Source organism: Fusarium falciforme, chromosome 1, assembly GCF_026873545.1.
Source record: "Fusarium falciforme chromosome 1, complete sequence".
Lineage (NCBI taxonomy): Eukaryota > Fungi > Ascomycota > Sordariomycetes > Hypocreales > Nectriaceae > Fusarium > Fusarium falciforme.
Genome location: NC_070544.1, coordinates 795,865 through 811,678, shown reverse-complemented (window position 1 = coordinate 811,678; position 15,814 = coordinate 795,865). Strand labels below are relative to the sequence as shown.

General features: G+C 53.5%; 2 protein-coding genes across 2 annotated transcripts; both read right to left on the bottom strand.

Moving 5' to 3' along the window:
- Positions 1-7,745: 7,745 nt before the first annotated feature.
- NCS54_00017800 (Putative lipoate-protein ligase A) lies at positions 7,746-8,986 on the bottom strand (the record flags this gene model as incomplete). The annotated part of the gene is made up of 2 exons (XM_053145833.1): positions 7,746-7,979; positions 8,036-8,986. The coding sequence occupies 2 exons, from the start codon at positions 8,984-8,986 to the stop codon at positions 7,746-7,748; spliced, it is 1,185 nt and encodes a 394-aa protein (XP_053001808.1).
- Positions 8,987-11,912: 2,926 nt separating this feature from the next.
- NCS54_00017700 (Zn(2)-C6 fungal-type domain-containing protein) lies at positions 11,913-15,063 on the bottom strand (the record flags this gene model as incomplete). Its single annotated transcript, XM_053145832.1, has 2 exons — positions 11,913-14,784; positions 14,957-15,063. The coding sequence occupies 2 exons, from the start codon at positions 15,061-15,063 to the stop codon at positions 11,913-11,915; spliced, it is 2,979 nt and encodes a 992-aa protein (XP_053001807.1).
- Positions 15,064-15,814: the final 751 nt, after the last annotated feature.

The following is a 15,814-nucleotide window of genomic DNA, read 5'->3' as shown; positions in this document are numbered from 1 at the left end:
ATTTGTATTTTCATGTGTTCGATTTCTCACCCTCACCAGAATCCATCGCTCTCGTTGGGCTTGGTGGCTTCTGGGCTGGGCCCCAGTCTTGTCTTGACTCTGACCCATTTTGCTGGGGCCGTTTTTTCCCCTGTCTCCAGCGGCCCGATAAGATTCGCGTCTTTCGAACGCACGCAGGTTTTTTTTGCTTTTGGGGAATTTGTGGCATCTTGGCTTGTGGCTATTGTCTGACCTGGAACCAACAGATTGGAATCCTTGAGCCTCGTTCCAGCGGCTTGCCTAAACGGAACTTGTCCATGCCCACCAGACACGGACACGCTTCTGCGCCTCCGTCTCTGCTGTGCATGAGAATTGCAGTGTATCAATTCCGGGCGCCCTGCAAGGGTGCGGCCCCAGACATTTGTTTTTCGCTCTCGTTTGGCTGCTCACCTGGGCTGCGACATAGCTTGGCTTGGTGTGGCCTTGGTTTGCCCGTCAACGTTTCTCTACTCTCCGGACCCAGCATACATACCTCTTGCAGACGAGGCTCGCTTCGTGCACATTGACGGTTTCCGCTTTGAACGGAAACGGAGTCTGCTCGCGTGCCTTTGTCATGAGATTGCTCCCAAGACCATCACGTCCAACAGCTTGCAGCCGTTCATGTGCCCGCCCAGACGAACCAACTTTTTAGTCTCGCAATTCCAGGGACGGGCTGGCAACTCCGTCCTCCAGGCTCAGGTTGTTATTGTTGGGTAATCGTGTGCCTGAGAGATTCGAATACGTACGGAATAGTGAGCACATTTGATCCATTGACATTGCGATACCACCAAACCCCCTGTTTCGTGAGGATTCAACGGAGATAGACTTCACCTAGACCGCATGCACATGGGTGAGCTAGCTGGTTCATTGTGTCGATCAAATTCGGCAATTCTCCATCTTTGCCCCTTTTTTTCTCCGTCTTGAACGATCGATTCCTTGTGTCCGGTCGAGTTTCGAGTTTGATTCCTTGGATGCCGTATTCGCTCAACTACCTCTTCATTGACTTGGTCTTCTATCATCTCATTCAAGATATGTGGCCTGCACAATAGACATGGCCTCAACTGATCGTGGTAATCGTCGTCTTTGGTCTGACTAGCTGACTCGCCACGATCGCTCGTCCCTTCCAGTTTCAGAGCCAAACACGCTGTACTGCACTGCACCATCCTAGCGCCTTCATCTTGTCTGCACCTTCCTGCAGCTATCTGCATGCAGCTGCACAAAGCCTGCCTCCGGTCCCCGCCGGTCCTCCATGTCTGCTTTGGCGCCTTCCATTCACCCCATCGCCCTCTGCAACTTCCCCGCCACGCCAACTGGGAAGTCACTGGCACGTCGCCCACTTTTTCCTTCTCAATCTTCCAGACTGACTGGCTCAGGAGTCGATAAGCCTCCCCAGGCTTTCGATACCTAGCTCCCAAGCATCTTCTCCTGTCATGATACTGCCCAACGGCCGAACCAAACAGGCGTGGAAATTCCCATCGCCAGATCTCACTACCGAGATGGCCCAAACCGGCACATCCAAGCTTCTTGATCCCAGCGGCGGTCTCGCCCGACGCCGCCAGCCATGACGGAGCGGCTAGTGATTTCAACACCTCCTAGGGCATGGGAAGCCTCTCACGCCTCTGTGACGGAGAGGGCACGACCAACAAGCGAGACATTGATCAGGCTAGGCTGGGTTGGCTTAGGTGAGGACAGCCAGAACCAACTGAATCAACGATAAAGAGCCGGCAGCATCTTGAAGTGCTAATTCCGCTTATGAGTGGACATTGCCAATGCATATCGAGGAGCCAGTCCCTGCTCAATCAACTTGAGCTCGTGTCTTGGAACGCCATGAAAAACAGTACACGATAGGAGCTCTCAAACGCCGTTTTCAACTAGTTAGCGCTCTCTTGGCTCTGTCCCGACCGGAAATGGATCTCACACTGCCGCAAGCCTCTTGCACAAATCAGAGGCGAATTCCCTCGCTACGTCACTCACTGAACGCCTCTATCCGAGGCGAGGCTCACTCTCGATAACAAACCACGGTCGTCTTTGCCCAGCATGCCAGTCCATGGACGGACTGTTTCGTAGCCGCCGCATCATCGTACAACTTCTGGCCTCACTCAACCCCAGGACCCTATTTCAAGGGTCCCAGACGAAGCAAATGTCTCGAGCCTTTATCGATTGGGCCATTCCTCCCGAAATAATCAGCACAACTGCCCCAGACGAGCAGAGACAGGAAACTGATTGCGGCAAAGTCCCCAACCCTGGGCTGCGGCAGGGGAGCTGCGTGGCTCCAGCTCTGACACCACCCATCGCGGCCACCAGCATGAAGCCCATGTCCAGCACCGGCCCGGCTCGGATAATGAGCGGAGCACCGAGCGGGCCCGCTGCTGCAGGTGGACGCTGTCTGGACGAGATCATCTGTAGGTGGAGATCAGCCAGGGGTCTGCCCGACAGCTTGACAGGGAGTAGAGGCAGGGATGGGGAATACGTAGCGGATTCCTCTGCTCTTGGGATCTGCATTCATACCGTTATCGACGGAAAGCCAACAACTGGAGCGTCGGCCATTGCCTCTATCCCCTGACGCCGTCAACACCGTCCAGTGTTAGCCGGCTCCGGTGCCTCTTGGCCGGGCCATCACCGCAGCTACGAACCTTGTTGCGAGGCCTTTGCGCCATGGTATGATTACCGTCGTTCATCAAGAGAGATCGCAGACCACGATGGCGCTGTTTGTCGGCCGTCGTCGGGATCCCGTTGGCTCCCGTTCACTATCCTGGATGATGATGCTGCAGACGCCGCCGACTGTGGCTATCGGTCTCGGTCCGTTTCGACTTCGTCGCATTGCATCGCTTTGCATTCAAGTCTGCACCGAAACTGGAGATGGCTACACTGAGATCTTCTCTAGCGTGCTGGCCCTCCAGACTAATGAGGGAGAATGGAAATCTGATGCCCCAGGTTTTGGCCATGTGCTCTCCGTATTGCCCCTAACTATGATACCTCGAACCTCGTCTAATCATGACGAGCGATCCTGGATCACCAGTTGGCCTCAGCATCACGGCAAGCAATTCTTTGTCGACGACCATCACCGCCATGTCCTCGGTTCAACTCGATCGGTACTCGACAACATGGGCACATGCCCAAATGCCTTGGTTAGACTTACTACTGCGTACGTACACTCACCGCGCTGGCTCACGATAGTAACTCCTAGTGCGGGATGAATGCTTGACAGTGGGGTGGTGTCCGCTTTGACGGTGGCTTGATGGAGTCGCAGCCCGCACCCATCATCCCTGTATGGATGCCCGTGCGTCTCTCGTTCCGTCCCATCAGAACCGTTGATCGAGGCCACGGACCAACTCTTGTTCGCTTGCGCTACTGATGGAGCTCCCAGCATCAAGGGACCCGTCACGATGCAGCAGTGCAGTCTAATGACGGAGGGCAGAGGTTAGGATTCGGTCGTGGATGGAAGGGAAGCTTGAGGTGCATGAAGCGGCAGACGACGACAACTCAGTCTCTAACGCATCGATTGGCGACACAGGACGTTCTGTCCTGCTCCCCGTACTGTCCGAGATTTGCTTGTTACTATGATTGATGTGCTGTGCTGTGTGTTCCACAGCTGCACCACGGCCCAGCACAGCGACCCGAGTTCCTGCATCCAACGTGGCGGCTGCTCACTGATCTAAGCCTGGCCATCGAAGAACCAGCACAGAATCGGCAGACGAATGATCCAGGTCCAAGTCGAGACCGACCCTGCCTGCATTGCATGGAGCATGGCAGCATGGCAAGGGTTAGGATCAGGCAGGGATGAGGATCTCGCTCGTCACTGTTGCTTTCGTGCCCGCACTCTCGATGCTGATCGAGTCTGGTTATCACTCCGCTAGACAAGAGTGAAAGAAAAGCAACGAGCTAGCCCAGACGCAATCTTCAGGGGACCTCGAGCAGAGAGCCCTGGACCCTGCCATGAGAAGAAGAAAAAAGCCTATGCAAGTGATGGATGCGTACGTTTGGTGGCCCGCTCCTTGCCGCTGCCCGTTGGGTTGAGCCCCGATTGAAACGCTGTCCCGCCGTAAGCGACGGTATGGCATTTCTTCTCCATTCCAGCACACAGTTGCATCCGTTTCGTCATGATTCCTTAGATTCAAGGTGTGTCACATTGAGGACGGCAAAGGTACAGTACAGTACACCAGAACAGAAACATCTGTGGTTGCCGCTCATGTGGGCTGACAACTAACTGCGGCGCAAGGAGAGTTGAACGTTCGGCCAGTCAAAGTATTTGGCCGAAACGAAAAGATGCGCCTTCCTTCTCTTGATGCTTATCTCGGAAACGGATTCGCAGATTTCCAATTCAGGGCGTTCATGTAGTTGCATCTGGCAAGCCTCACTGACTTGCTCGGCAATCTTACAAGCGGCGCCCGTTTCGTCAGCTTCAACGGCCGTCACACAAAGAATGGTACAACCCAGCCGACATGCAAGAGGCAGCATCAGGGCGTTGAGCTTCGACTACTTCGGACCAGCTGCGCTCATGCTCGGCGACCTCATTGGATACAAGTCTCCCAACAGTTGCCGGATCGCATGTTGCTCGCTCTGGAAACGGCAATCTGCTGTAACACAGCTCAGCCAGGCCGGTTGCATTTTACTTCATCTCTCTGCCGCTCAGGTGGCGTAGAATATGATTCGTCACAAGCGCTCGCGCTGAAGGAGGGTCGAGGCCTTTGTTTGCCTTGTCTTGTTAGGGGGGCGACAGACAATGAAGACGCCCTGCGACCGGGACCTTGATAGTGATGACGGCGTAAGAGCAGCTGGAAGTCCTGATTTCGGCCATGACTTGCTGACACTTTTGCCGCAATCCCTGTTTGATATTTGTCAAGATGGCAGCCCTGTGCCGCTCAGGAGATAGAGGCCAAAGGCCGCGGAGTTCCGACACGATCAGGGCTGTTTCAATACACTGTGGGAGAGACTTTGATGCAAAGTACCGTACTGTTCCCAGGGCCGATGTCGACACACATCTGCGCCTACACCTGGATGCGAGCTCAACCCCTGCTCTCAGGTCCAACTTGATCGCCAAACTTCCCCTCCCCCAGAATCTGGGCAGCTGCAAATGGATCTCGAGATGCAGCAGTGCCGTAACTAGGCCACCGGGAGCCACTACAGCCCGGAGGTGGTGCTCCATAATCAGGCGCCAAATATTAGACTCGGCGCCGGTTCTTTCCAACGTGGATGCAGAGACGGGAACCATCATGCCACTTTGGATTGACACCAGGAGCTGCCGCCACTGGCGGGAAGGAAAAGAAAAGGTTTCGATGTCTCGCGATATTGAGTTGAGTGCAATCCTGTACTCGCGAGGCGAGGTCGTGTGTTGGCGGTTTGAGATTGGGGACGTCCCTTGGCGGCTTGCAGAATATCGATGCCTTGTCCAATCATGGCAAGCTACACTGCTTGAGCGCAAGTTTTGCGTACGGCTGAACCAACAGGATGGGTACGCCACAGCTGTCCTCGTTTGACGAATATGGACGCCCTGGAGAGCCATGGCACTCCTGCAACGGCCACTCGAACTAAGTCATTCAGCCGTTGGCAACTTTAATATCGTTCATCATGGCATGGAGAATGCCACTCTCTACTGTCATGATTCATCATATCCTCGATAATCCCGGGAACCACCAGGCTCAGGAGGTGTGACAGGTTACCAGATGGGGAACAGCGTTCCTGTGGAAAAAGCAAAGAAATGTTTCACGGCTTCTCGCGGAAGATGGACCCAACTTGCAATGCGGAGAATGAGGACCGACATGTCAAGCGCTTGTGACTGCATCACCCACCAGTTAATCACTTACTGCAACAGTCAAACGGACCCAGCTGGAGGTTGAGTTCTTGGGTCCGTGTTTGGCAAAGTCGGCCAGCCTCCCGTTGAAGCCGAGCCTGGGTCAGCACTCAGAATCACGACTTGACTTGACTTGACTTGACTTGACTTGCAACAAAGGGTCCTGCCCTTTTCTTCGAATGACCCGTCCCGAACAGGCTGCACTAGAGTGTCAAGGTGACAAAGAGGGAGCGCCACAGCGGTGAAGGGGCAGACTGTTGCTGCAACGGACATTGATTGACGAGGGAATTCCATTTGTTGTTGTGCCCTGGGGTAGACTCATGCACGTCATGCCCGCCTTGCGGATCACAGATGGGGACCGAGAGTTCCAAGGATGGGCATGGGCATGGACAATTTTGACCCGTTTGTGTTGGTGGTGTGGAGAGGGGAAGGGTTTGTCTTGGTCCCACGTCAGGATGATGTCTTTTCACCAAGGACTATTGCCTACCCTGGATCAACTATCGGATCGGCCAAGAGTTTCGGGAATGGCGGATGAGTTGCGGATGCTCAGAGCGGCCTTGAATGGATGGATGGATGCCACGGTAAGACGAGACGGGGTGAGCAGGACGAGAGTGATGAGTGAGTTCTGTTATCAGCAGCCACCCCTTTCTGTCTCAGGGTAGTATTCAAGCCATCATTGCTTACATTGACTTACACCAGCCCAGGTCCTGTTCCAGTCCGACGGAGTCTTTATTCATTCGGCTCTGGCCGCCACCTAGCGCCCGCGTCGGGGATTTTGGTTCCGTCTACCTGTTTTTGAACTTCAAGCCGGAGACCTTCCTGTACCGCCCTCCCTCCTTTTTGGCTCCCGGGCCCTGATCAACATGGGAACTTGATGACCGACCATGGTTGCCGACACCGAATTGCAGAGGTTGCAAAGGGATCGACGACGCATGTCTCGGGGCTTGCATCCCCCGACACTCCATCTTGAGAAAAATCACTCGGTTGGTCTTTTCACAATCCAGATATTGGAGGATGGTAATGCTGCAACCTCCTGGACCCTGCAGCCCCTCGCGTAGGTCAAGAAATAACGAGACACCAGAACGGCAAAGAAGATCTAATTCCTCATTTGTTATCTTATTATTCTTTTCATGTCTTACCAGCTACCTTTAGGGAAGGATAAGCTAATGTTGATCTCTGTTCTGGTGTCTCGTTTTTTCCTTGACCTTGCAGCCCCTGTCCTGGGCTCAGCACCTGATGGATGCTGAATATCTCCGCCCCTAATGTCTTACAATACTCTCCTCACCGTGGGCACACCTCTTGGCTCAACAGCCACACCTTGATATTCCCGACTGCCGGACGACCAGTCATGTTGCACCATCCAGACAATGCGCTAGATTTGAAGCAAGGAAAGGGAGAGGTCATCACGGAGCGGGGCGATGAGAGGTGTGGTATCAAAGGCAATCAAAGGGGCTGGACATTTTGGGGATGTGTGAGGGACGCCAGCAGCAGGTCGGCTGACAAGCCATGTGATGCCCCCTATCTCACCCGGCACTCGCGCGAAAGGGTGCCATGCCCATTCCTTGAGCCACCCAGAACGAGATCTATCTCGCCATCAAGAGGTGTCGACGCGTCGGGTCGTGCTGGAACGCGACGACGCGCGCGAGGCTCAGCCAGCCTTGCCCTGCCGTGAGGCAAATGGATGAATGTGTGTGGGGATTCCCATGGTAAGAGTGTGTGCCAGTTCACATGTTCTTGTTGGTGGACAGTCCAGGCAGTCACCGGGTCTCTTCGGGCTGGGCTGGACTTGGCTGGGCTGAGTGAAACACGGCGACCAAGGACGACGCCGGAATGCCTGGTACGAAGGGGTGTGAGTGAGAGGCGAGTGTGATTGCGCGTAGTAGATGGATGCCTCTCTGACCTCGTATCACGTCGCAGCCTGATGGAGGCGGCGACATTATTGCGCAGGCTTCGTAAACTCAGTGCCGAGAACGTCGTCCATCCATGATCCGATCTTTACGGCGTCACCCTCAGCCATGCCAGCCTGAGCAAGTTGGTCGGTCCAGGTTGGGACATAGTATATGGAGCTCGCCACGAGCGCTGACATGTCGACATCTGTTGGGGGGAATGATGCACCCTCTACAGCGAATTTCTCGACAAGGCCATGTCTGGCTTCGAAGCGAAGTTTCAGCTGGGTTGACTGTGTTAGCTTATCTCCAATACATGTTCTTCTGGTGGTGTGCTCACATCAAAGGGAAGTTGTGGTCTCGGGCGAGGATCCTCGGGGTATGAGAAGGTGGAGAATGTGAATCTCGGTGTCTGACCGTATATCCAGCTCCGGGACTGAAGCTCCTCGTAGCCCTTGCGGATGTTTTCGATCTCGAGGAACTTGTCGTCGATGACATCTTCGACGTGGAAGTCGCCGTACATGCGGGAAAACTGCTCGACGACGGCAGCCTCGAAGGGGGCGTTTTCAACGTCGACATTCTTGACGGGACTGCGGACACTGTCTACGCCGCGGCCCTTGATGAATGGCTCTCCTGGTGAGCGAAGCATCCCTGAGATGTTGGCGAGGTTCGGGCTGCGGAGGAGACAAGTGCCGTGGTGAAGAGAGCGAAGACGGGTGAGTTTGTATGCTGACCCAGAGATCTTGTAGGTGCCGATGGGATCATCGGCGACGTCCATGACAATGTCGTGTCTCTCATTGACACGCGTGTTTGGTCTTCCTAGAGAGGAAAGTGCGCGTACAACCATCTCGGCATGCTTGTTGCGGTCAAAGACGGCTGGTGGACAAATGACGCTGAAGTTGACATTTCCCTCATCGTGGAAGACGGTGCCGCCTCCTGAGCGACGACGCACCAGCTGCACAGGGCCAGCAGTCCATCCTACGCTCTCGGGACGGTTACGGAGCTGAGCGAGTCGGGGGAGGTTGACCTCTGTCCACGGGTTCTGGTTACGGCCAAAGACAATGCAGGGGTCGTTGGTGTAGAGTATGAGGATGGTGGAGTCCGGGGGAGTGTTTTGCAGGAGATGATGCTCTACCGAGAGGTTGAGGAAGGGATCTCTCGACTTTGAGGTATAGACTTGGATCTTGTTTGAGGGGTGAGAGGCTGCATCTGTGAATTGGCGTCTTGATATAGATGAGAGAATATTCCGTGATAGCTGGCGAGGAGCTGATGAACGGGTAAGAGACAACATTTTCAATCAGCTAGATCCCAGTTGCTTAGTGTTAAAGTCTATATTTTTTTTTTAAAAAAATCATTTACCGATGACAAGGTTAACGGCAAGAGGCGTTTGGTTGGCGGGATGATGAGTTGTTGTTGAGGCTATCCAATGAGCGAGAATGGGAAAAATTGAAGTGCAACGTCGTCAGCCTTGCAGCGGGAAACTCCTCCAGGGGGCTAGAACCCCACAGGGTTAACCTGGACCAAGCCGATTGTAAAGATAACAGTTGGGAACCTCCACCGGAACCTAGTATCGAGGAGCGTAAGTGTCCTTGAGAAATGCTAAAATCATCATTAAAGCCAGACTCGTCAGCTCTTTTTTTCTTGTATTGCTTGTTTTCTGTGCTCTTTGTCTCGTATTCCATAACGTCTATTGAGGGTCCCCTTGCAAACTGTAAGGGAAGAGGAATTATCCAGGTTGGTTCAGTCGAGTCACACAGGGTGAACCGATGTCGGTTTCTAGAGAGATGAAGGTATATAAAGAAGAATGTAAATTAATTGAGACAGTTTTGATTGATTTGATCAATTAATCCAGTCTCAATTGATTACATTTGAGAATCTCTCATTGACGGGGCCAATTGAGCTGCTCCTGCCCCTCCCCCTCCCCCGCGCTTGCTTCCTGTTGTCGAGAGTAACAATTCCTCCCGATCCTGCTGACCGTCCCCAACGAGGACCAGCGGCCCAAGGACTTCGGCGACAAGACCATCGACCTCTACCCCGACCCAGCCACGCCGACTGGACCTACCTGGAGAAGTATGGCGTCAAGGCTTCTTCTGGCGGTGGACGTCGTTGCTGGAGCTGTCGCTGAGAAGTGGCTCCGCGAGGTGTACGGTATTGAGATTGTCGCCTTTGTCACGTCGGTCAGCAACATCAAGCTCTTTGGCGACACGGACGCCATGAGCGCCGACCCTGGTCCAAGAGGATCATTAAAGTATACCGCTAAGATTCCTATCTTCTTTCGACCTTGCGACTAACTGGGTATTTCAATTACAAAGGGCACATGCTGTTTCTTCTGACGATAGTATAAAAGAGATGGGTGGTCTCTGGGTAGTTTAATAGATTTACCCTGGACATGCCCGAGTTGCGTTCTGCCAACTTATTGAATTCCTCGCAAGTCGCAGAGATTACCATGGCTTTTGTGAATGGAATTTGACCTCCTAGTGTCCAAGAAACACTCCAAAGTCGCAAAGGACAAAAGAAAGCCCTCCTTGATGATACGGGCTGAAGTGGTGAAGCAATCAGGACGCCATCAGCGCCCATGACTTGAGATGTACATCATGCCCTGGAAGAAAGGGAGATTCGAAGAATAAGACGAAGAAGCAGGGTCGACTGCGGAGAGTTTGAAGAAATAAAGAACCTCGCAGAGGCAGGGGGAATAGTCGCGAGGTCTTCTTCTGAGGGTCTGGATCTTCAAGGCACGACGCAGGATCAGAAGATGGAATCACCTCAATAGAGTAATAGAGACATCACCCAGAACAGAGGTTGTTGCTGTTGGTCTTTCTCTGTGGGTTAAGAGCGCGGCGAGATGTGCTACGAGCAACTTTGTGACGTCCCTAACGAGCCGAGGAACAAGCACGGCAAAGGTGTACCCGAACGGTCACGGAATTCGCGTAGGTGGTGGTTCCTTCTAGGTAGAGGGTTGGCGAGGACGTTTGTGGCACGTCGTTTAGTTAAAAGGAGAAGAGTTGTTTCCGTAGAGGATGTCAACTTTGGGACTGCATGTTGGTTTGGTTCTGTTGGGCTGAACGACATCCGGACAATTGGACTACTTAGGTTGAACATTCCCTTGGCCGTGCCATGTTTCTTGTATAAGTGGTACATGGGCAATCCCAGGTGTAGCCACCAGCTGAGAAACGAGATTCTGATATCCTCGCCGTCCTCACCGGATAGACCTTCCGGCTACCGCCCCCGATTCACCCCCGATCAGATCCACGACCGGCCAGGGAGTTGAAAGCCCTGGAAGATGTCCTGACCCGACGACTCGTCCGTGTGGGCTTCCGGGTCTGGTCGCTCATGGGCGCCATTGTGTTGGATCTGGCGAGATGTGCATCCCTATGTTTTTGAGGTTGTTCCTGACCACTTCATGATGACCACAGAGTTGTTCCGACGCCTGCTCCCAAGGTGATAGGATCTACTATCAGATTAAACTAGAAGACCTCCCCCGCACTGATTAATTTAGTTGGATTTTAATTGATATTTGCGAAGTGGAAGAACGGAAGGTGAATCGATGTCATCGCACTGGGTACCTGACCCAACATGCGGATCGGGACGAGACTTTCACTAGGTATATGGCTGGTTCTTCGGGGGCGAAGATCATGGTGGTGGACACGAGGGAAGGGGTTAATCCCAATGTTCCTCACGGAAGAGGAAACGTTAAGGATTATCAACTCAAAGGCCAAGTCATGATAACGGTGTCTTAACTCCTTGATCGCCATATAACCATGGGACTGTTCTCCCGAGACTTCAGAGCATGGTTACGGCTTGAAGATACCGCCAGCAACCCAACCTTTGAGAAGGAACGCGAATAAACCAGATCTGTCGATCAACAAGCTTAAGTACCCCAATTTCATCCGTAATAACGCCGTCTCAATAATGCAGGTCGTGACTTCATGATTTGTGATGGCTCGTCCTTTTCTACAACCTATCATACCCAAGTTCCAAGCTACTCCATGTCCAATCCGGTACCCTAGTACAGACATGGCCCTTGAGAAAACCCCAAGGAAAACCTCATATATAGATACAGACGCCGCGAGCAAAGTCCCCTTGCATGCATGCCCCGTGTACACCCTGTACCAAGCTCAAACGCGGGATATCTCTAAACGTCGTAGCAGTCGTTTTTGTCATAACCATCACAAACGCCGTTATCTGGGCCCCATGTGCGCCTCGCAAACAACATCGTGTCATGCATTGCCCTGGTTCATATCAGGGGGCTCAAAAAATCCCAGTACACCCTCAGGAACATAGCCCATCCAAGGAGCCATCAGCTCTGGTTGCTGCAACCCTAAAGCACCAATATCAATGTCCTGACTGTCAAACGTAATGGCATCCATGTTGCCCATTGGAGCAGCCCAAGGCATTTGGTAGGGAAAGTTGCCTTGGCCAAAGTACATGTTGGTCGTGCCATTTGCCATGTTGTTTGCTCCTGAGAGCGTGGTGGCCACATTCACTCCCCCATTTTCCCTCATTGCGGCTGGTGGAGAGACACTGTATGTATCGAAACCATTCGATTGTTGGCTCGAAGGGGTGAACTTTGGGCCTGCGTAAAGCTCGGTCCCGTCGCCCTCGGGCAACCCGTCAAACTTGACAGTCGGTCGACTTTGCCCGCTTGTTGCGGACATGTTTGAATGTCGTCGGGGCACTGACGGCCGAGAAGTCTGTCTCACCGCCGAGATGTTGGGCTGAGGATAAGCCGGTGCCAGCAAACTTGTCGAGTCTGGCAGGCTCTGGCGGATAGGGTCATAGACCATGTTTCCTGGAGGAGTGCTGGGCGCCTTCATCGCTTGCATTGGTTGCACGCTCGACATGGTAGCTGAATCAATGTTCTGATACATCAGTGTGAGGCTCGAGTTGGGAGAGTTGGCTGTTCCTGCCAGGCTCCACGCTATGGGCGGCCCAGACATCTTTGGTGAAGCCTGATTCTCGAACCTGGGGAACGGGTTGCTCAGAGCAGCACTGCTTCCCCTGCGAGGCAACTTGGTGCTCTCGTATTCTTCAGTCGTATATGTCTCACAGTCCCAGATCCCCTTGGCCTTTTGATCCAAAGCTGTGAGAATGTATGTGACACCACCCCAGTACATCTGTACCTGCTGCAGTGAGTTGTAGCACTTTTGATAATTCTGGTTGGCCGCTGAAGCCAGGAGAGAATGCCTCGACGGCTTGGCATCTCGGCTCTTGCTGCCAGGCAACTGTGGCACATCCAGCCGCTTTGAACCCGGAGGCGAGTTAGCTCGGGATGGAGACTCGGAGGCGTTGGCGCTCGACTCCATTAGGAACGCGCATGCAGCAATGTAGATCGGCTGGCTGGTGAATGGGTTTCCAATAAAGCTCTTGGGATCAATCAAGTCCGCAAAAGACAAGATATCACAGATCGTCTTGGCACTGCTCATGCTGAGCTCGCGACTGTCCGGTAATAGCTGCAGCTCACTGCGCAGCTCAGCAAAGGGCGTGAGGAGAGTAGGTTGATGAAGAATGATGAACAGCGCATGAAACCAAAAGTGCAGCAGGATGAATGTGGTGCCCTGACCCATGCCAAGGTACGCCTTGAAGTTGCTCACGTTGAACTGCAGCCTCCAGTCCCAACCCTTGTAGAGTTTGGTCAACTCATGCTCCATTTCGCCAAGCCTATCCCATGTCTCCTTGTTAAGATCCTGCGCATTGCGGATCTTGTTGAGCACGTCACAGACGCGTCCATAGAGGTGGATAATCTGGAGGAAGATGGGGTAAGGCGCTGGCCAGTGAGTGACCGGATCAATTGAGGGCTCAGGAAATGAGAGTTCAAGATCATCGTCACGAAACGTTACAGGCCGGCCTGTCCCTGAAGAAATGACGCGATCAAGAATGAAGACGGCCCAGAATGTATCCATCCGTTCCTGGACAACCTCCTTTTGCTCCTCAGGATTAGGTGGGCTTGATCCCTCCGCCTTTGCCTGAGGACTTTCCTCTTCGCCTGACTGACGGCTCCAGTGAAGGGCATACAGAGGGTCTTTTTCACCCTGATACTGAACTCCAACCTCTTTTTGCAGACCCAAATCGACAGCCATGCGGATGGCAAGGCCAAGATACATCCAGAGAGCGCTGTCTTGGCTTGCCCCAAAACCTTCATATGCCATGAGAAGACAGGCCTGTACAGCTCCCACAGTCGGACATGGGAAAGTGTCAACAGTGGCCTGCCTGGCTCTCTGCGCAAATACCGCGCCACGTTCCGTCCGCGGCATCTTGTCGTTTCCATTTGTGAGGGCTGGGGCATCCGAGAACCTTGCAGCCAGACCACATATGGAATCAACCAGTATAGCCTCAACTCTCTTTTCCTTGACCATGCGCAAGAACCTCGCCTGTTTGAGGAACGGATAACTGGAACCCATCTGGAGAAAGAAGGTCTTGACGAGATTGATGATCAACGGATGAACGGGAGCCGGGTCGTTGGGGTCGTAGGTTGGTAAATCATCGCCAATGACTTCACTATCGGCAGCAGAGCTGCTCCCTAATGCGCCACTATGCGTTGACACAGGCGACGTTCCAGCCATCGAGCCAGCCGTAGATCGGCGGCGATCACGGACCGAGACAACCATTTGTTTGAAGCCAGGAACAATAGCAGTTGGGCCAAAGTAGCGGAAGTACGGGACACGGTGACTCTCGGAGCGACGGACCGTGGTGGGAGAGGGCGGAAGGTCGGCGGCCAGGGATAGAGGAGGGTGGCCATGGTGTGGACGTAAACTCGGCACATCGTCGTCATGAGGAGTTTCGACTATGGGTTTCGCGGGCGGCAGAGTAGCCTCGGAGGTTGTTTGCGGGATTGTTTGCGGAGCAGGAGCGTCGGGAGTGCGCTGGACGTGGAGGTTGGGCTTTTCGACCTCATCTTCGTCCTCGTGGTGATTGTGAGGTCCATGGTTGTCGCGTTCATGGTCGGGTTTCGATGCAGGTGTCTGTTTTTCGCCATCTTCCTTTTTTATTTCCTCAGGATATCCCAGACATCGGTGGTGATTCTTGGTGCAAGTAGAGCAGAAGGGTCTTTCGCCGGCGCATCTCGTCTTTCGTTTTCGGCAGGTCAAACACCTGATTCGCGTCGGAGTCAGCAACAAGTTGACAAGGCTTCAGTCGTCTAGTCCAGGGGTGAGATAGCAAGACGATAACAAGGCGACCAAACAAGCACCAATAGTGACGCGACAGATAGGCAGCGGGAAGATCGGGAGACGAGGCAAGTATAGGGGACCAGGGAACAACGTACGCTGCATTGATCCGGCGACGCTTGGAAGGCGGTTGTCCTTGGTTATGGACAAAGCGGATCGGACGCGGCGGCGGCGGAACCGAGTCCGATGTATTCAAGTTGCTCATGGCTAGGACATGGTGGTTCTTCTCTAAGGGTGCGGAGACGGGCGCGGATGCGGATGCTGGAGTGGATGTCGACGGGCCCGGCGCAAGATGGAGCAACGGAGCACAGGCGGACAACGTGTGACGAGTGACACGCAGGAAAGGAAGCTGACCAGCGGGGTCGGCAAGTTTCCAGGCCTGCTGCAGGCTGTGGCTCAGCAACGTCTGTCAATGCAACCCAAGGTATGAGATGCAAGGGATGCGAGAAGACGCTGTGTTGCTGGCTGTTGAGTTTGCTTTCTGAAGCTATGGTCAATGTGGTGTCTTTCCTGTAGCAGATTGTTGAACAAGAGTGTTAGAGGTAGACGAGGGCGCGACAGTAGCCCAGCAGCATATCCGGGATTGGGCGCGTTGAATCAACCAAGGACATGAAGGAAGCCAATGATATAGACAGGTGACGCGAATGAGAACCAGGACAAGAAGTTTGTGGCCAAGAATCTCAGAGACACGACATCCGAGACACGGGAAATATGAGTCGTTGGAGATGTGATGCGGAGATGGATGGATATGGGTTTAGACAAGGCACACTTGCTTGTACGAGAGAGAAAGAGGATGAAGTCGGTAGATTATAGAAAAAAAAATCTGGCAGAGTAGTTGGAGATGACTTTGATGGAAGAATGTATGGTGGAGAGGGAGGCCGGAGACGGCGTTGCCTTAGGCGGGTGGGGGTAGAGTGTTAGGGTGGAGAGGAGGAAGGAACTGAAGCTCAAGTGAT